Consider the following 21,322-nt stretch of genomic DNA (forward strand, 5'->3'; position numbering starts at 1 on the left):
TTTTTCATCTCCCTTCCCTTGATAAAGAAGGCCAGTGTCTTTTTTTTTTTTTAGTACTAGGGTAGTTGTCCAAGTACTATGTAGGAATCTGCTGCTGGTTATTTTGGTGTTTTCATATCATAAAAATAAATTGTCATAATACAAAAAACATGTACAAATTATCTGTTGCTATGTAACAAATTGCCCCAGAACTTTGTAGCTTAGCAAATATTTATTTTCTCTTTCAGTTCTTGTGGGGCAGAATGTGGGAGCAGCTTATTAGCTGGATGGTTCTGGCCCAGGGTCTTTTTTCATATATAAATTGCAGTTAAGCTATTGGCTGGGGCTACAATCATCATCTCAAGGCTTAACTAAGGCTAGAGAATTTACTTCTAAGCTCACACATGTAGTTTTTGGCAGGACTCAGCTCCTTCCTGGCTGTTTGCCAGAGACCTCTGTTCTCATGAAATGGGCTTTTCTATAGAGTTCCCTGAAGGTCTTCATGTCATAGCAGCTAGCTTCTCTCAGAGTGAGTAATCCAAGAGAGAAAGATAGCAAGCTGAAGAGGAGACCTGAGATGGAAACTGTGTATTTTTATAACCTAATCTTGAAGTGACATACTATCACTTCTGTCATGTGCTGTTGGTCACACAAACCAACACTGGTGACAGAGGGCTACACAAAGTTCAGAGTTGTGAATACCAGGAGACAGAGTTCACTGGCTGATTCCAAGAATAGCAATGATATATTTCAGGGTGAAGAACTAGTTTTCATACTTATTATTTGAATCTACATTTAGATACAATGTATTTCTTTTATAAAATGATAATGTTTGTATACTTATTCTGATATGTTCTATGGAGAAAGGAATTTTGGTTTATTTACATTGAATTTAAGAGATGACCTGGACAATTCTGTGATGAGGAACATTCTCTGATTTTCTTTTAATTCTTTTAATATCATTTGATGTCTTACTAATGTAAAGTCTAAAGAATTACTCACAAAATTATGAAAGGAGATATAGCTAAATTTACTTGTCATTTATTTGATTGTAATATTTTGTTTTTTCTCAAGACAGCTTGTTTGGTAAAGTTCCCTCTAATATTCAATAACAGGGAAGGAGTATCAACTTACATTTTGTATAATGCTCTGGATTTGTAAAATGTGTTTTTCCTAATGTATAGAAATAGATAAAGTTTTAGAGTTCATGCTTACCTAGTAAGAAGGAATTTTATAATTTGTTCTTAATCTTTTGGAGGATTCATAGATCCATTTGAGAATGATAAGGGCAATGGTCTCTCCAGAGAAATGCACTTAGGTGCACAAAGGCAATTTCACAATTTGGAGGGACCATCAGGAGGTCCATGAATTTTAGATTGAGAATTCCTCCTTTGAAAGCACAGGTAGATTTCTGGTGGCTTCTGAAAGTAGTGCTTTTTTATTTTCAAAATACAAAGGGAAACATTGTCTCTGACTGTAATTTGAAATGTATATTTGTTTTCATTTAATGTGGCTTCTGATTCATGTATCCTAATTATGGTTTTTGTTCCTGATTTTTGCTTCTTCTATAGCATCTGGAGCATAAGAACAGTGCTTATTTTCTTCTTTTCCAAGAGAACAGAAAGAAACAGTAAGTTTAAATTTGAAGTTTTTATATATACATTAAAAAAAATCCATCTAATATGGTGCGTTGGTTTGTAATTGAATGACAGCTATGAGATGGTATACTGAAATGACAGTGTGGTAAATATTGAGCAGTTGTTCACTTTAAAGCATAAGAAAGTTTATGAATGATCAAACTGGTTCTATTTTTCAGTTGTATTATTTCTGTCTTGTCCATTTAGAATTTTTTTTACTCAGTACACAAAATAAGTCATTTCTTTAGGTGAAGAGAAATTATACTGGTTATCTTTATAGAAAATTTATGTTATTAGGGAGTAAAATATAGTTAAACATCTTTTGATTTATTCTATTAGTTGCGTCTATTCCTTTCAGTCTCACAGTAGTGTGGAATGTATTATTACCAAAACACAAAACATTGTGCTTTTTATGCACTGATGGTATAATTATACTAAAAGAATACACATATGTTTTGACTACCATGTTAACTATTCATCATGATATTCCCAACACACAGAAAAGCAACGTTAGAAAAATTAGAACATTTAAAATGGGATATCTCATCATAGCAGAATTTCTTCATAAAAATAAAAAGTGAAGATGGAACTTCAAAGTAAGTTTCTCAGTGGCTTATTTCTGAAGTAAAGATAGCTATTTACCAGTTGTGAGTTAATTAAATTATGTAATTGCAGCAGATGAAAAACATGTATTTAGGGAAAATCCTTGCTTGGCTAGTAGCCTTTTTAGCAAGAACGATTGGTTGAAGAGTTAAGAACACTGGAAGCAACATAGTTCATTTAAAAACAAGACAGATGATTTCAAGTGATTGTCAGTTGGCTCTTTTTTTTCTTTTTTGGCCACGCTATTTGGCTTGTGGGATCAGTTCCCTGATCAGAGATTGAACCTGGACCATTGCAGTGAAAGTGCTGAGTCCTAACCACTGGACTGCTAGGGAATTCCCTGTCATTGGTTCTTGATGAGTTGACAGATGTTACTGATACAGCTCAACTGTAGTTAGTTTACTTGAGGCGTCAGTACTGAACTTGATGTGACTAAAGAATTAGCCTCTGTAAACAGTCTGTGTAGAACATGCTGGGAGAGAATATTTTTAAAGAAGTTGAAAAAGCACTAATTTAATACAACCTGAAGTGGACTCTGCTGAGATTCATTTACAACTGTTGGTGGTAAAAATATGTGTGAAGCAGAAAAAGGCTTAGTGGATTAATTTACAAAGCTCATGAAACTGTGAGGTGTTTAAATTCCGTGGTAATTTACTGTGTTACTCAACAGCAGATATCAATACTTGCAGAGTATATTTGAACCTGTCATGGGTTATTGAACTCATATAGTCAGTGGGGAGCTTCATGTGCTTTCACAGACTTAATCATCATCAGTTATCTGATCTTTTATCAGAAATAGAAGTGGGGGGACTTCCCTGGTAGCCCAGTGGTTAAGAATCTGCCTTGTAATGCACGGGGTGCAGGTTCAATCCCTAGTTGGAAAACCAAGATCCCATTTGCCACAGGGCAGTTAAGCCCATGCACTGCAGCTACTAAGCCTGCAGGCCACAACTAGGGAGTCTGTGCGCTGCAAAAAAGGTCCTGCATGATGCAGTGAAGATCCTGCGTGCCACAACTAAGACCCGACACAGTCAAATAAATAAAGGAAATAGAAGCAGTTGGATGGATTAGTAACAGTAGTAAAGTTTTATTATGATATTTTGAGCTCGACCAGGATTGAAACGTTTCTGAGGCAAACTGCCTTTAATCACTGTGAATGAACTGGGCTTTGGAAATTAGGTCTTGCAGACTTGATAATGGTTCTTAATGAACTCAGCCTAAGATTACAAGGTGAAACAGTCCTCATATGTGAAACCTATAGTGCTATAAAAGTGATTTAGAAAGCAAATAACAATTTAATGACAAAATAATTTTTTAAAAAGTGCTATGAAAAGTTAAGAAGATCTCCATTCCCACACAGATTTGTAGCAGCTACATTATATGAGTTCAAACTGCAGTTCCAGCAGTGTTTTTCACACCTCATGCAAGTACAAAGGAAATTTCCATATTTCAAAATCCATTTAACTGAAAGTGATTAATTTGCAGTGACATAATAAAGACAAATATCAAGAGAAGAATCTAAAGAATTTTATAAATGCCCTTCACACAGTGAATATGCTCAATTAAAATCATGTGGTTATCGATTGATTTAAATATTTAGCAGCACCTATCTGTGTGAAAAAATTTTCAAAAATAAAATGTGTGAAATCTCATTACAGATAAACTAACAGATTGACTTTTGCAATCATTTTTGTTGGTAGGGGATACTAATTTTGAATCTCAATTAAGTGAAATGTTATCCTCCCACCTACCTCCTAAAATTTTTCTTTTCATTGGTAGACCTATGTTACAAAAGTTGACCACAATTATTATTATATTTGAATTTTGTCATTAAAAGTTTTGTGGGAATTCATTTACTCTTTTGCTTTAAAATTACCTACTTAATTTTGCCTTTTGGTCCATAAAGCCATTTGCTGTCTGGCCCTTTATAGAAAAAGTTTGCTGATCTCTGCATTAGAGGCTAAATATTTGGCTTGGTCTTATCTAAGTAAGGGCTTCCCTGGTGGCTCAGACCGTAAAGCGTCTGTCTAGAATGCGGGAGACCCAGGTTCAATCCCTGGGTCGGAAAGATCCCCTGGAGAAGGAAATGGCAATCCACTCCAGTACTATTGCCTGGAAAATCCCATGGACAGAGGAGCCTGGTAGGCTACAGTCCATGGGGTCACAAAGAGTCGGACACAACTGAGCGACTTCACTTTCGACTTCACTTTATCTAAGTAAAGATGATTGTTCTCTTTAAAGATGTCAGCAGTTTTTTTTTTCCTTTCAGTAATAAGTCAGCTATAACATAAAAGACTACTTAATATATTTTGGAAAAAGTATAGTAAAATCATCTTTTCAGAAGTTTATATTTCTTTGAATTTGTATGTAAATAATATTATTTGAATTGATATTTAGATGTTTGCTACTCCAAAACTTCAATGAAGAGATAATTTTGTAAGTAAATTTAATGAAAAATTAAGAACAATTATTTAAATTCTATTTGGTAAAATTTTTAAAAATTAATTTATTTTTTAATTGAAGGATAATTGCTTTACAGAATTTTGTTGTTTTCTGTCAATCCTCAACCTGAAGCAGCCATAGAATACATATATCCCCTCCCTTTTGAACCTCCCTCCCATCTCCCTCCCCATCCCACCCCTCTAGATTGATACAGAACCCCTGTTTGAGTTTCCTGAGCCATACAGCAAATTCCCATTGGCTATCTATTTTACATATGGTGGTAAAATGTTTAAATCAAGTTTTAAGTCTCTTCTTTCTCCCTGGGATAGTATTCCTATTTATGCTAGTTCAATATTTCTAGAGAAAAACTAGAAACCTAAAATAAATTTGTAAAGCAGATACTGATGTTCATAAATTACATAAATTATATCCTTTGAAATAATTGTTTATGTTCTACCAATGCAACCTAACTAAGCACGCAAATCTTGGAAAAGTTTAATTTTTGAAAAGTAATTAGTACCATCTTCCTTTTCAAGTCCCTCCTCAGGTATAATACTGTAGGTTTGCAAAGGTTTTCTTTTTAGTGCTCATTTTCTTGAGATCAAATAGCTTAATAAAATGTTCTTTCCTTATAAATAAAGAGAACATTTTTATTACCAATGTATAAAAAGAGAATCAGTGGGTGGGATGTTGAAAGGAAGGAGAAATTATAAAAAGTAGTGTTTCTGAAAATATTTAAAAGAATATATTTTTTTACATTTGGGAAAAGTGTTTTATTCTATGTAAAGTCCATTTTTTCCCAGCTGAGCTTGTAGTATATAATATAGGCAAACATATAAAATATATGTGGGTAAAGATGAGATAAGTTCTGTTTGTACACATCAGTGAGAAATCCTAAAATGAGAATGTTTTCTTGCAGTTGCTTAATGTATATCATTTGACGTGATTTTTTTCTTGTATCTTGAGCATCTTAGTATCTGATTTAGTTTTGGTTTAAATCTTGTTTTCTAGATGAAGCATTGGATGATTTAAAATCCCAGAAGAAAAAAATAGTAAGTTAAATTTATTTAAGTTAATTTGTATAAAGCTAATGAATTAAGGACTGAATAATTAATGTTTATATGCTGTAAGTAATGACTCTCCAAGGAACACGTATGCTTTTAAATAGCAATTTAATGGTGAAGCTAAATTATGAATATTTTTGCTAGTAAATAATGATTGACAGGAAAAAGTAGTTAGGTGGACTTATGAGATTCTCAGAGTCCATGTCAGTTGGAAGCTGAGAAGTTAGTAAATGAATCGTTTTGGAGCACTAAATGAGGCAGAGGGGTAAAAAGGTGAATATCTAGATTTATTATTAGGGCCAAAAAAGGACCAAACATCATGTCAGTTCTCAGATTTTTTTGACATAATAAGGCTAAGAGAGAGGGGAATCAAGAGGATTGGCTATAAAAGAAATTTAACAATGAAAAAAGAAAAATAACCCTAAAGAAAAGGTGGGGGTGGGGAAGAGAATATATCTTATTTGATTTCTTCCATTGTCTATCAGCAGTTCTAATTACATGGGCATCTATTGTGGGGCTAGTTAAATGCATCCTTCAGATGGGTTGGAAAGACAAGTACCAAGTGAGAGGAAGGACTTCAGATATTTAGAGGTTGATATTTATTAGTTTTACTAAGTGAATTGAACTTGGTGTTTGACTTGAATTTACATATACTTTTTTTGCATAATTATTTTTGAAATATAAAAATGATAGTTGACAGGAGTATCATGTTATATGGAAACTTATTTAATGATATTTAATCATATGCAAAATCAGTTTAATGTAATTTAGTCTAACGTCCCAGCTGAGCTATTTAAAATCCTAAAACCCGATGCTATTAAAGTGCTGCATTCAATATGCCAGCAAATTTGGAAAACTCAGCAGAGGCCACAGGACTGGAAAAGGTCCATTTTCATTCCAATCCTAAGAAGGACAGTGCCAAAGAATGTTCAAACTACCATACAGTTGCTCTTATTTCACATGCTAGCAAGATAATGCTCAAAATCCCTCAGGCTAGACTTCAGCAGTATGTGAACTGAGAACTTGCAGTTGTACAAGCTGGATTTAGAAAAGGCAGAAGAACCAGTGATCAAATTGGCAGCATCCGTTGGATCATAGAGAAAGCAAAGGAATTCTAGAAAAACATCTATTTCTGCTTTATTGACTCTGCTAAAGCCTTTGACTGTGTGGATCACAACAAACTGTGGAAAATTCTTAAAGAGATAGGAGTACCAGATCACTTTACCTGCCTCCTGAGAAACCTGTATGCAGGTCAAGAAGTGACAGTTAGAACTGACTGGTTCAGAATTGGGAAAGGAGTATGACAAGGCTGTATATTGTCACCCTCCTTATTTAACTTATATGCAGAGTACATCATGTGAAATGCTGGGCTGAATAAATCAGAAGCTGGAATCAAGATTGCTAGGAGAAATACCAGCAGCATCAGATATGCAGGTGATACCACTCTAATGGCAGAAGTTTAAGAAGAACTAAAGACTGTCTTGATGAGGATGAAAGAGGAGAGTAAAAAAGGTGGCTTGAAACTCAACATTAAAAAAAGTTAAGATCATGGCATCTGGTCCCATCACTTCATGGCAAATAGAAGGGGAGAAAGAGGAAGCAGTAACAAATTTTATATTCTTGAGCTCCAAAATCACTGCGGATGGTGACTTCAGCCATGAAATTAAAAAATGCTTGCTCCTTGGAAGAAAAGCTGTGACAAACCTAGATAGCCTGTTAAGGAGCAGAGACATCACTTTGCTGATAAAGGTCAGTGTAGTCAAAGCTATGGTTTTTTCTAGTAGTCACATACTGATGTGAGAGTTGGACCAGAAAGAAGGCTAAGCACTGAAGAATTGATGCTTTCAAACTGTTGCTGAAGAAGACTCTTGAGAGTTCCTTAAACTGCAAGGAGAGCAAACCAGTCAATTCTAAAGGAAATCAACCCTAAATATTCATTGAAAGGACTGAGGCTGAAGCCGAAGCTCCAATACTTTGGCCGCCTGATACGAAGAACTGACTCATTGGAAAAGACCCTGATTGAGGGAAAGATTGAAGGCAAAAGGAGAAGAGAGAGGGTGTCAGAGGAGAAGATGGTTGGATGACATCACCGGCTCAATGGACACGAATTTGAGCAAACTCAGGGAGATAGTGGACGACAGAGGAGCCTGGTGTCCTGTAGTCCATGGAGTGGCAAAGAGTCAGACACTACTTAGCAGCTGAACAACAACAACAACAATGTAATAAGTAACAATTATGGATGAAACTAATAAAAGTTATGAAGGTTAAGGTTAATGTTAAAAATTGTTCTGTGAATTGATAAGAAAAGACACTAGTCAAGGGATTTACGTACCTGAAAAATAAAGAAGCTTTAATTTTGAAAGGATTCCTTAATCTTTTTTTGTTTGATGTTTCTCAGTGTTCTGTGAGGTATTTATCAAAATTGCATTGACATTTTTGATGGTCCTAAATTGAGTTGTAAACATATTCCCATTGTATCTTATTATATTTCTGGCATTTTGCATGTTATGGAACAGCCAGAAGTTCAAAATGAGGAAATGCCAACGATTCTCAATAATATAGAAGTTGTGATATGATTAGTTTGGTTTGCTGATGTGATGAAGAAGATCTGATAGTGTTGATGAAAGCCAAGCCCTACTTGTACCAAAATGGAGAAATACTGATTAACATAGAAAAGGCAAAGAGGAAGACAAAAGAAAAAAGGAAAAAAGAAAAGTTCTAAGTGATGAGAAGCTGATTCAATGTCAGTGGAATTACATGACCAGAAAACAGAATCTTAGAGAACATATATGATTGGGGAAAAATTATCAGTAGAGGAACAGAAGACTTAGAAAATTCTATGAGAGAGCAAACTAAGCTATTTACTTCTTAAATAACCCTTGATGGAATTGCAAAATAGAAAATGTGCATCTAGGTCTGCCAGTTGGGAAATTCAGTTCAAAGTTCAATTGTTTTGTATGTATAAATGGTTTATGAGGCATCAGTATTACAGAATAGTTCAGAATGGCATTTCTCTTGCAGTATGATTAGAGAAAAATAAGTTGGCTGCACTCTAAGGGAACACAGTTTGCGTTAAATTGATTGTTAGAGGTTACAGTACTGTTGCTATTGGGAACTAGTCCCTTGTCTTTAATGCTCAAGCCCTCAACAGAGCTGCTTTGTTTCAGAAGTACTTTATATTTTGTTTAGAACAATGCGTGTTAAAGGGTGAATTTGTAAGGAGCACAGTGTTAGCTAATGATTGTACTGGTAATGAGAAAGAAGGAACATTGCTTTTCAGCGAAAACAAAATGTAACCAAATGTTTTACCCTACATTTATAGCTTTAAATATACTGACATGACAAATACCTATTAGTTTAAAACTACCCAACTCTTAACTCTTTCATTAAAAAAATTAATATAAATTGTATTTACTACTTGACATTTTATTGAAGGTGGTTTCCTCAGGGGTGCATCTCTTTAATCTGGATAATCTGTAATGTAATTTGTAATATGTGAAAGTGTAATTTGTAACAGTAAACATGAATTATCAATTGATTAAAAATTACTTAGAAAGGAAAATGAGTAAGAACAATCTTTTAAAACAATGTTTTAAATCTAAGGACTTAATCTAAGTATTTACTTACTAAAATAAAGCTAGGAATTAATCTTTAGTTACCTAAAAAGTCTCCCAAGTCTAGATGTGAACATTTTGCCACTCACATATTTTGTGGTCTTTTTTTTTTTTAACTTTTAGTTTAAAAAAAATCACTGTTCAACAGATAATCCGTCTGTATCCATGAGCATTCCGTTAAAACAGTTCAAAGTCAAAATCCAGCAAAACATGAGTCAAAATGACCTCTTTAAGTGGCTTCACGAAAATTCTGTGCTTTTTTCTGAGTAGTACAGGTATTTCTGTGTGGTAAGTCCTTCCTGGCATTTCTCATGCAATTTATATTTTTCCAAGTCCTGAGGAGAATCGTTTGAGAAATTGGGAACATGGGAATAAGTATTATAATTCTCTGAGAATTAAAACTCAACAATCACTACAAATGTTACGGGTTTAAAAGAATCCACTGCCAATTGAAAGCAGGAGCAAAAACAGCTGACATGCTGAGCTGTAGGTTAATGTGGATGTTTCAGGTGACAGGACAGAAGCACATAGAAGAGAAGTGGCACAATCTACTTAGTCTTGCTTTTGTGGCTGTGTTATAAGTATGTTATGGGCCTTGTCTCTTATAATAGTGAGTTATTCTTACAAATAAATGTTAGTAAGTTTATTTATTATTTTTTAAGGACTTCTTTTGCTTCCAAAGTTTATTTCATGGAATGTCACTCACAGTATACTGTAGTATACTCTGCACAGAATCCTGTGCAAAGTGACATTCCATGAAATAAATTTTGAAAGCAAAAGAAGTCCTTAAATTGACAATTTTAGCATATGATTCTGAGTGGGGCTATTAACCTCAATAGAAGTTTCAAATGTTACATTTTTATATTACCCAGTAATATTTGCTGGCATTTTCCAGTGTTTGAATATTCACTATAGGCTACATATCTTTGTTAATACTTTAACAGAAGAAATACAGAGAGAGAAGTTAGTGTTATTGTGAAATATGCCTATGTGAAATCAAAAAATAATTTAAAATCTGAATTATTAAAAAAATATTGATTTCAACAGCAAAACTAAAATCAGGATAAGCAGACAATATTTTCTGGTTCAAAATTGGGAAAGAAGTATGTCAAGGCTGTATATTATCACCCTGCTTTTTTAGCTTATATCCAGAGTACATCATGTGAAATGAGGCTGGATGGAGCTCAACCTGGAATCACGATTGCCAGAAGAGATATAAATAACCTCAGATAGGCAGATGACACCCACCCTAATGGCAGAAAGCAAAGAGGAACTGAAGAGCCTCTTGATGAAGGTGACAGAGGAGAGTGAAAAAACTGGCTTAAAACTCGACATTCAAAAAATGAAGATCATGGCAACTGGTCTCATCACTTCATGGCAAATAGATCAGGAAACAATGGAAACAGTGAGAGACTTTATTTTTTTGGGGCTCCAAAATCACTGTGATTGGTGACTGCAGCCATGAAATTAAAAGATGCTTGCTCCTTGAAATATAAGCTATGACATACCTAAAAATGTATTAAAAAGCAGAGACATCAGTTTGCTGACAAAGATGCATATAGTCAAAGGTATGATTTTTCTAGTAGTCATGTATGGATGTGAGAGTTGTACCATAAAGAAGGATGAATGTGGAAGAATTGACACTTTTGAACTGTGGTGCTGGAGAAGACTCTTTAGAGCTCCTTGGACAGCAAGGAGATCAAATCAGTTAATCCTAAAGGAAATCAACCCGGAATATTCATTGGCAGGACTGATGCTGAAGCTGAAGCTCCAATACTTTGGCCATCTGATGAGAAGAGCCGACTCATTGGAAAGGACCCTGATGCTGGGAAAGATTGAAGGCAGGAGGAGAAGGGGACAACAGAGGATGAGATAGTTGGATGGTGTCACTGATTCAATGGCCATTAGTTTGAGCAAACTCTGTGAGATGATGAAGGGTAGAATCCTGGCATGCTGCAGTCCATGGAGTTGCAAAGAGTTGGACATGCCTGAAAGACTGAACAACAACAGCAAGACATTATTTTATCATTTTTAAAATATGTGTTTAAATGTGAAACATGTACCCTAAAGCTGTGAATTGAAGATGCTTTTGGACATACTCTTAATAATTTGACCAAAGTCAATGCAAAACAAAAGACGTTTTTAAAGAAAATGTTATGTGTTTATTTTCTGCTGCACTGAGTCTTCCTTGCTGTGTGTGTGGTTTCTCTAGTTGCAGTGAGCAGGGGCTGCTCTTCATTGTAGTGTGTGGGCTTCTGGTTGCAGTAGCTTCTCTTGTTGTTGGGCTCTCGGGCATGCGGTCTTCAGTAGCTGCAGTTTGTGGGCTTCATTGGTTGTGGTGCTTCGGCTTAGTTGCTCTGTAGCATGTGGGATCGTCCCAGACCAGGGATCAAACTGGTGTCCCCTGCATTGGCAGGAGGATTCTTAACAAATGGAGCACCAGGGAAGTCCAAAATACATTTTTCTCTTTTTAAAAATTTTATTTTTTAATATATTTTTGGCTGTGTTGGGTCTTTGTTGCTGTGCGGGCTTTTCTCTAGTTATGGCAAGCGGGGGCTGCTCTCTAGGTGCAGTATGCAGGCTTCTCATTGCAGTGGCTTCTCTTGTTATGGAGCATGGGCTGTAAGGCATGTGGGCTCAGTAGATGTGGCTCCTGGGCTCTAGAACACAGCCTCAGTAGTTGTAGTACATGGTCTTAGTTGCTCTGAGGCATGTGGGATCTTCCCGACTCAGGGATTGAATCTGTGTCTCCTGCATTGGTAGGTGGATTCTTTACCACTGAGCCACCAGGGAAACCCCAAAAGACATTTTTCTACGTGTGGAATATTCATTATGAAACAAGCATCAAGAATATTGGATAGGGCAATTAATGCTTTGTGTGTTTTAAAATTTTATTTCAAGAATTATAATTTAAATATTGTAGAGTTATCTCTCAAAATAAAAAAAATTGACTATTTATTTTGTGTTAGTGTTCCCTTCTTTTAGTGTTCTCTGATGAAATTCTGTATCAAGTAGAAATAAATTTATATGTTCTCAAAATATATAAGCTTGCCAAAATTATGTTGAGTCATAATAAATAAGCAATCTTGTGTTTATTTTTCTCTTTTTTATATTGTTTATTTAAATTTTTGGCTGTGCTGGGTCTTTGTTGCTGCACAGGCTTTTTTCTAGTTGTAGCAAATGGAGGCTACTTTCTACTTGCAGTACACAGGCTTCTCATTGCTGTGGCTTCTCTCATTGAGGAACACAGGCTCAGGCTTTAGTATTTGTGGTACATGGGCTCAGTAGTTGCAGCTCCCAGCTCTATAGCACAGGTTCAGTTCTTACGGTGCACAGGCTTAGCTACCCCGTGGCATGTGGAAGCTTCCTGGACCAGGGATCAAACCTGTATCTCCTGCATTGGTAGGTGGATTCTTTACCACAGAGCATCAGGGATGGGGAAACAGTTACAGACTATTCTTTTGGGCTCCAAAATCACTGCAGATGGTGACGGCAGCCACGAAATTAAAAGATGCTTGCTCCTTGGAAGAAAAACTATGACTAGCCTAGACAACATATTAAAAAGCAGAAACATTACTTTGCCAACAAAGGTCAAAGCTATGGTTTTCCCAGTGGTCATGTATGAATGTGAGAGTTGGATGATAAAGAAAGCTGAGCACCAAAGAATTGATGCTTTTGAACTGTGGTGTTGGAGAAGACTCTTGAGAGTCCCTTGGACTGCAAGGAGATCCAACCAGTCCATCCTAAAGGAAATCAGTCCTGAATATTCATTTGAAGACTGATGCTGAAGCTGAAATGCCAATACTTTTGCTACCTGATGTGAAGAGCTGACTCATTTGAAAAGACCCTGATGCTGGGAAAGATTGAAGGCAGGAGGAGAAGGGGACAACAGAGGATGAGATGGTTGCATGGCGTCACCGACTCAATGGACATAAGTTTGAGTAAACTCCTGGAGTTGGTGATGGACAGAGTGGCCTGGTGTGCTGCAGTCCATGGGGTCGCAAAGAGTCGAACATGACTGAGCAACCGAACTGAACCAGGGACTCCCTCTCTGTATTAAATAAAAAACTCTGGAACTTTCAATATAATCATATCACAGGAAAGTAATCCATTCTTTGTTACATCATTCATTATTATTTAAAGTATGTAAAATATTTTGAAGAATACAGAGTAATTTATAATTTTGGGTATTCTAAGAATTCAATTTCTCATTGCTGAGTCCTGGTATTAATATGTTGGGACTTGAAAACGTGTTTGAAACCTTGTTTCAGATCCACTCTGAAAAACTGAAGTAATCTCTGAAGATTGTGTGTTTTGTGTTAGGTGCTATTGTAGACTCTCCTATATTATTTAAATTGCACAGCAGTGTTATGAGAAAATAGTATTAGATCTTCAGCTTTACAAAAGGAGAAACTGGGGCTAACAGATTTGCTTAAAGTCTTTCTATAGCTATTTAAGAATGGAAATGTACTTTGAACCTAGATCTTTTCTGATGCTGTGGTTTCAAGTTTGTATTCTTCCCACTGATCAGATGTCTCTCTATATGAAACAGATTATTTGCTTAAAATGTAGTAGGAATAAATGTGTTAATTAAGCTATTACAAGAAAAAAGATTTTTGATGTGAAGAGCTGACTCATTTGAAAAGATCCTGATGCTGGGAAAGATCGAGGGCAGGAGGAGAAGGGGACAACAGAGGATGAGATGGTTGGATGGCATCACCGACTCGATGGACACGGGTTTGGGTAGACTCTGGGAGTTGGTGATGGACAGGGAGGCCTGGTGTGCTGCGGTTCATGGGGTCGCAAAGAGTCAGACACGACTGAGCGACTGAACTGAACTGAAATGCAAAAGAGAATGGATTTGTATTTTTTGCTTTTTAAAATGATTTTAAGATACTTTAATGTACATAGGCATAAGCATGAATATTTGCTGAATGATGTACTAGGAGCGACAATCGTTTGTTAAAGTGGCATTTTAGTTTTTAGTTTTGTGTATTGTTTTAAAGATCACAGTTGTAACTAATCTTCTTTTTAAACCTAGCTGTAGTCTTACTTTAGAATTGTGCTGTCCAAATCAGCCACTAGACCCATGTAGCTTTTAAAATTTATGTTATTTGGAGTAGGATAAAGAGGCTTCCTAGGTGGAAAAGGCAATGGCACCCCACTCCAGTACTCTTGCCTGGAAAATCCCATGGACGGAGGAGCCTGGTAGGCTATAGTCCATGGGGTCGCTAAGAGTCGGACACGACTGAGCGACTTCATTTTCACTTTTCGCTTTCACGCATTGGAGAAGGAAATGGCAACCCACTCCAGTGTTCTTGCCTGGAGAATCCCAGGGGGAGCCTGGTGGGCTTCCGTCTATGGGGTCGCACAGAGTCGGACACAACTGAAGCTACTTAGCAGCAGCAGCAGCAGCAGCAGGTGGTCCTAGTGGTGAAGAACCCACCTGCCAGTGCAGGAGATGCTGGAGATGCAGGTTCTATCCCTGGTGAGGAAGAAGATCCCCTGGAGGAGGAAATGGCACCCCACTCCAGTACTCTTGCTGGAGAATCCCATGGACAGAAGAGCCTGGCAGGCTGCAGTACATGGGGTCCCAAAGAATTGGACATGACTGGGTGACTGAGTACAAAGTAGAATAAAAGCTACAGTTGGGTTCCTTAGTTGTACAAGCAATATTTTAAGTGATCATTTATCACATATAGTATTGTAGCTATTGTATTGTGTACATATAAACCACTTTCATTATTACATATAATTCTGTTGTTATAACAGTGGTCTGGACTATCAATCAATTTGTAGAGGTCAGGGATTCAGTTCTTTGCTATTTCATGTAGATTATGTTAATTTGGGGATAGATCATGTCTTGCCTCCTGTCCCCATTCCCAGTTTTTCCCCAGCCCTAAAGAAGTAATGTTCAGAGAAGGCAATGGCACCCCACTCCAGTACTCCTGCCTGGAGAATCCCATGGACGGAGAAGCCTGGTAGGCTGCAGTCCATGGGGTTGCTACGAGTTGGACACGACTGAGTGACTTCACTTTCACTTTTCACTTTCATGCATTGGAGAAGGAAATGGCAACCCACTCCATTGTTCTTGCCTGAAGAATCCCAGGGATGGGGGAGCCTGGTGGGCTGCCGTCTATGGGATCGCACAGTCGGACACGACTGAAGTGACTTAGCATTAGCAAAGAAGTAATGTTACAAACATTTTCTTTACATCAGAAATTTAGATGTGCTTGTTTTAAGACTTTATGATAATTTTGAAATAATTAGAAAAATGTTTTAGTTTCACTAAACCAAGATTAATAAATAATTCATCTAAGCACTTTTACTTCTTAAATATTATATTGAGTTTTTAATGAGAAATCTATTAACTGCTGTTGTGGCAGCATATTTTAGTTATAGTTTAACTTGGTAAATGTGCTCTGCTTTGCGTTTTAAAATAAATGTCCTTTGTAATAAACATGACATTTAATGAATCTAAGTGGCTGTTAGTGGTCACTGAAAAGGAAAATTCCTCTTCCAAGTTTTGCAAAAGAATTTTCATTCTGTATATTAGCTATCTGTCATAATTATGACTGTCTTGCATTAAAGTAAAACTTTTTCTGGTATTGGGCTTTAACTGCTAAAATGATGCTTTACTAGTGATTACTTTTGAAATTAAACCCACATATTAAGCCATAAAGTGACTTGAGTGCATTGTAAATAAAATGCTATAATAATGAAGTGCTTTAAATATAGTCACTAGTGTGAGCATAGAACTCAGTAAAATTTTTACTTAAATTCTTACTGTGTTCTGTTTTTTACCTCTAAAGTTGTTTGAATCTAAGTAAAAAAGGGAGAGCTTCACCTTTTAAAGTCATTTGAGCAAATTCCATGAGAGAGCATGGCTGTTCTCCCAGTTACTGAGTTTTCACTGAATTTTGCAGCAAGCTAATTGCTTCTGCTAATAAATAATCTAAAATCGATGCTGACAGCAGCTAATTGGCACAGAGATTTTATTTTGTAAAGCTCTTGGCTAACGACCTTCTTTAAATTAATAGCATTAAGTGCTATGAGGAAATAAATCTGAGGAATTGCCTGTCATTTGCTTGTCATGTCTAATAACTTCCAATAATGATGGCTGATAGATTTTTGCACATTCCATTATTGAAGTTGGTGCATGTAATTATTCTCCTCATTATACGTAAACAATTAGCAATATTTGGTATTTCCTTGTAGTAAAGCTGTTAAATACAAGTAGCATATTAGAGGTTAAAAGCCATTTTAAATTCTGAATTTTATTATTTGAATGTAGGAAGTCTTTCGTGCTATCTGGATGTATTATGTGCTATTTATTTTAAGCCTTGTACTTCAATACTTTTTGAATAGGACTTATAAAAATATGTAGTGTATGAATGTTTTAAAATGTGACAATTTGTGGAAATTTTTGTTTGCAGCTTGAAGAAGTCATGGAAAAAGAAACTTATAAAACAGCTAAATTAATTCTTGAAAGGTTTGATCCAGATTCAAAGAAAGCAAAGGTAAGGCTGTGATATCACCATTTTATTATAAATTGCCCCTTATAGTAGAACACTGTAATAACATTACTGTATTTGATAGGAGTTTGAGCCACCGTCTGCTGGAGCACCTGTAACTCCAAGACCTGGACAAGGTAAATAAACTTTGTAGAAACTGCTGCTGCTGTTGGAAAGATCCCTGTTTACCCAAGTGAGTTCAAAAGTGTAATAGAGGTGTGAAAAAATGTAAAATGCTTTTATATTAATTTGTATTTGGTTATTTGAGATATGACTTAAAGTAGATGGCAGTAAGTTTATTTCATTTTCATTAAAGATGTTATCTATTGAGATTAAATATATAATTGGTTACAGTCTTTTGAAATTTAAGTGATTTCACCAGTATTTTGTAATTTCCCCCCCTTTAAATAAGAGCCTCATGGAATATCTGCTATTATGAAAATTCCTACATTTTTCTGATTTATTTTTGAGGAAATTAAATGAAGATTTTTGTCAAATTTGAGTTTCTTCTAAAATAACACTTTTAGTTAGGAAGAGGAAAATAATTTAGAAATGAGAAGAATATTGAATTACTGCTATATAATAGCATTAACTCTTTCTTTTTGAGGTTATATTGCCAGATTACTAGTGAAACCATTACTATTATATCATTAAATATTACGTAATTTAAAAAATATTAAGTGATTATATAAAGAATTCCCGTGACTAGTGTGTAAAAAGATATTTTTGAGTTTGCACTGGCTTCCCTTTTTGTTCTTGTCTCTAGAATATAATAATACATAGACATACCTCAGAGATATTGCAGGTTTGGTTCCAGACCACCCCCAAAAGTAAATATCGTAATAAAGTGAGTCACATGAATTTTTTGGTTTCCTGGTATAAAGTTATGTTTACACCATAATGTAGTCTATTAAGTGTGCAATAGCAATATGTGAAGAAAAAAAATGTATATCCCTTAATTAAAAAATACTTTGTTGCTAAAAAATGCTAATCATCATCTGATAATGCAGAGTTGCCATAAACCTTAAATTTGTATAGTTTATTTTGTAAAAAAAAGAAAATAAAAAACGAACTCAGTATACATAAAGCACAATAAAGTGAAACACTGTAAAATGAGGTATGTCTAGTTTGTAAGGCTTTTGTTGCAATACAGAATATACTGTATTTAATTTTTACTCTTATAAATCATCAGAATTGGAGCCTGGTTTATAAAGTTAGGGTGATATTTAGAACTTTGAGAAGTCAGTACTTTTATTAATTTCCACAGTGACCAGGGGTATTAATAAGCCTTAATAGTTTTAGGTGTTCTAATTGATGGAGGAATGTGGAAAGAATCTCATCTCTGCCATCTTTCATAAGTAGAATTCTGGTTAATATAAATATTAGCCTGCTCTTTTGATGAATATAGAAGTTTATCAAAAGTTATGTTAAAGTTTAAAGATGATTAAAATAAATTAATTTTAGGGAATTCCCTGGTGGTCCAGTGGTTAGGACTCTGTACTTCCACTGCAGGGGGTATGGGTTCAGTCTCTGGCTGGGGAACTAAGATCCAGCAAGCTTCATGGCATGGCCGAAGAAAAGAAAATTATTTACAGTGTAACACCTACTTTCATAATCAGTTTAAATTTTTTTTACAATTTATACTTCTTACTAGAAATTATAAAAAATATTGTGGCCTGCAGGCCAGGTTTCTATACTTTTTACTTATATAACTATTAACTAACTTTACAAAAATACTTTTGAAATAACCTTCATGAATATATTTTTAAAATGTGATATTTTGCAGAAAGCTGATGCTGTTACTTTAAATCTATTTTCTCTCATTATAAAAGAACATATGTATGACTTTCTTAAGCATTTATTAATAATTAGGCAGCATTAATTCATTTAAGAATCTGAACTTATCTTTCCTTAGAAACTTTTGAAACTCAAACTTTTTTTCTTCTGATGTCATATTGTAACTATAGAAAAACCGTCTCTGGTCTCTCTGATTTGGATTCCTGAAGCACTATTTTTGGATATTCTTTTAGGCAAAATTAACATTTAGCTATAATACAAATGAATTGTTCACTTAAAAAAATGTATTAAATAACTCTTATGTGTAGACACCAGGGGAAATAAAGAGATGAATATAGTATGGCTTTTGACCTTAAGAAGCTTATAATCTATTTTTTAAAGTATTTTTTCTGGGGTATGCTATTCTAGTATTTGTAACTTGTCCAGGTCTGTAGATATTAATTACTATTTGAAATTTTTCCCCTTATTTAAAAAAAATTATAAACTATATCTCAACTTTATTCCCCTTATTGAGAATTACAGTTTTCATGTTACTTTGATCTTATTACTGTTATTTTGATAGGTGACTTAGTCATACATTTTATTTATGTTTAAGTTCTGTGTTTCTGTGAGTTTAAACTTGTGTTTATTTCTTTGCTTTAAACCATTGTTCGTCCCTCCCTCCCTTCCTTTTTTCCTCCCTCCCTCCCTCCCTGTTATTCTTTTCTCTTCCCTCCTCCTTTTTTTTGCTTTTGTTTCTTTCACCTATTTCTGAGCTTATATGATAGGAAAGGGGAAAAACTACTAAAGGGTGTTTGTATGTACATTATGTGGCCCTTGAACAGATCTGCTCTCCAAACTGAATCTAATTGGGGTGTCCTTATTTTACTATCTTTCTTTAATGTTTACTAAACCAGAACTTAGATTCATGTATAATAGATAGCTTTCTCTCATTTTTTATTATTAGGTGTAAATGATACATATTATGGGCTTCCCAGGAGGCGCTAGTGGTAAAGAACCTGCATGCCAGTGCAGGAGATGTAAGAGATGTGGGTTCAATCCTTGGGTCGGGAGATGCCCTGGAGGAGGGCGTGGCAACTCACTGCAGTATTCTTGCCTGGAGAAGCCCATGGATAGAGAAGCCTGGTGGGCTATAGTCCATAGAGTCGAAAAGAGTTGAACGTGACTGAAGTGACTTAACACAATGTATATTATACTAAGATTTATTATGAAATTTGTGAATAGTATTTTTTGATTTGTTTAGGTTTAGCACTAAAAGGAATATAGTATTTACTGACATAATACTAACCTGACTGCCAGCCTCCTACCCCCTTTTTATCTCTTGTGTTTATTTTTAAAAAGTTATTGAAGTATAGTTGACATACAGTATTGGTTTCAGGTATACAACATAGTGATTCAACATTTATATGCATTAAAAATGCTCTCCTTAGAAAGTATAGCAATCATCTGTCACCATACAAAGTTATTATAATATTATTGACTATATTCTTCATGCTGTACATTATATTATATCCTCAGAACTTATTTATTATGTGACTGGATGTTTGTACCTTTTAATCTCCTTCACCTGTTTTGACCATTTGCCAACTCCCCATTTCTCTGGCAACTACCAGTTTGTACTCTGTATCTGAGTCTGTTTCTGTTTTGTTTGTTCGTTTTGGTTTATAGGTATGACATATAAGTGAAATCATCTGGTTTTTACCTTTCTTTGCCTGACTTACTTCACTTACCAGAATGACCCATAGGTCCATTCATGTTGTTGCATATGGCAAGATTTCATTCTGTTTTATGGCTGAGTAGTAGTCCATTGTATACATAAATGTATACCATATTTTCTTTATCTATCTATGGGTGGACACAGTCTGCTTCCATATCTTGCTATTTGACATAATATTGCCATGAACATAGGTGTGCATATATCTTTTCAAATTAGTGTTTTTGTTTTCTTCAAATAGAAACCCAGGAGTGGAATTGCAGGATCGTCTGGTTGTTCTTTTTTATTATTTGAGCAACTTTCATATTGTTTTCTATAGTGGCTGCACCAATTTATCCCACCAACATGTGAGGGTTCCTTTTTCTCTTTGTCAGTGCTTTTTATTTGTTGTCTTTTTGGTAATAGCCATTTTGATACGTGTGAGGTGATACCTCATCGTGATTTTGATTTGCATTTCCCTGATAATTAGTGACATTAAGCAACTTTTCATGTTTCTGTTGGTCATCTGTGTGTCATCTTTGGAAAAATGTCTCTTCTGTTCCTCTGCCCATTTTTTAGTCAGATTGCTTGGTTTTTTGATACTGCGTTGTGTATATTATTTGTATATTTTGTATATTAGCCCTTTGTTGGATATATCACTTGCAAATATCTTTTCCCAATAAAAAGGTTGCCTTTTTCTTTTGTTGTTGTTTTTCTTTGCTATGCATAAGTTTTTAGTTTTATTAGTCCTGTTTGTTTATTCTTGCTTTTGTTTCCCTTGCCTGAGGAGATAGATACAAAAAGATATACTGTTGTCTGGATTTATTGCCTATGTTTTCTTACAGGGGTTTTATATTTTTAGTCTTTAATCCATTTTGTATTTTTTTTTGTATTTATTTTTGTATATGGTATAAGAAAGTGGTCTAGTTTGATTCTTTTGCGTTTAACTGTCCAATTTTCCCAACACTATTTATTGAAG

General features: G+C 35.1%; 1 protein-coding gene across 3 annotated transcripts in view; it reads left to right on the top strand.

Annotated features, from left to right (window-relative positions):
• The window catches only part of LNPK (lunapark, ER junction formation factor), a 169,203-nt gene that overhangs the window by 25,013 nt on the left and 122,868 nt on the right, over positions 1-21,322 (top strand). For all 3 annotated transcript variants that reach the window (XM_055572159.1, XM_055572162.1, XM_055572161.1), the window contains exons 5-8: positions 1,551-1,609; positions 5,673-5,713; positions 16,776-16,859; positions 16,939-16,990. In XM_055572159.1, coding sequence (XP_055428134.1) covers positions 1,551-1,609; positions 5,673-5,713; positions 16,776-16,859; positions 16,939-16,990 — 236 coding nt within the window. The remainder of the gene's footprint in view (positions 1-1,550; positions 1,610-5,672; positions 5,714-16,775; positions 16,860-16,938; positions 16,991-21,322) is intronic.

This window comes from Bubalus kerabau, chromosome 3 (genome assembly GCF_029407905.1).
Source record: "Bubalus kerabau isolate K-KA32 ecotype Philippines breed swamp buffalo chromosome 3, PCC_UOA_SB_1v2, whole genome shotgun sequence".
Lineage (NCBI taxonomy): Eukaryota > Metazoa > Chordata > Mammalia > Artiodactyla > Bovidae > Bubalus > Bubalus kerabau.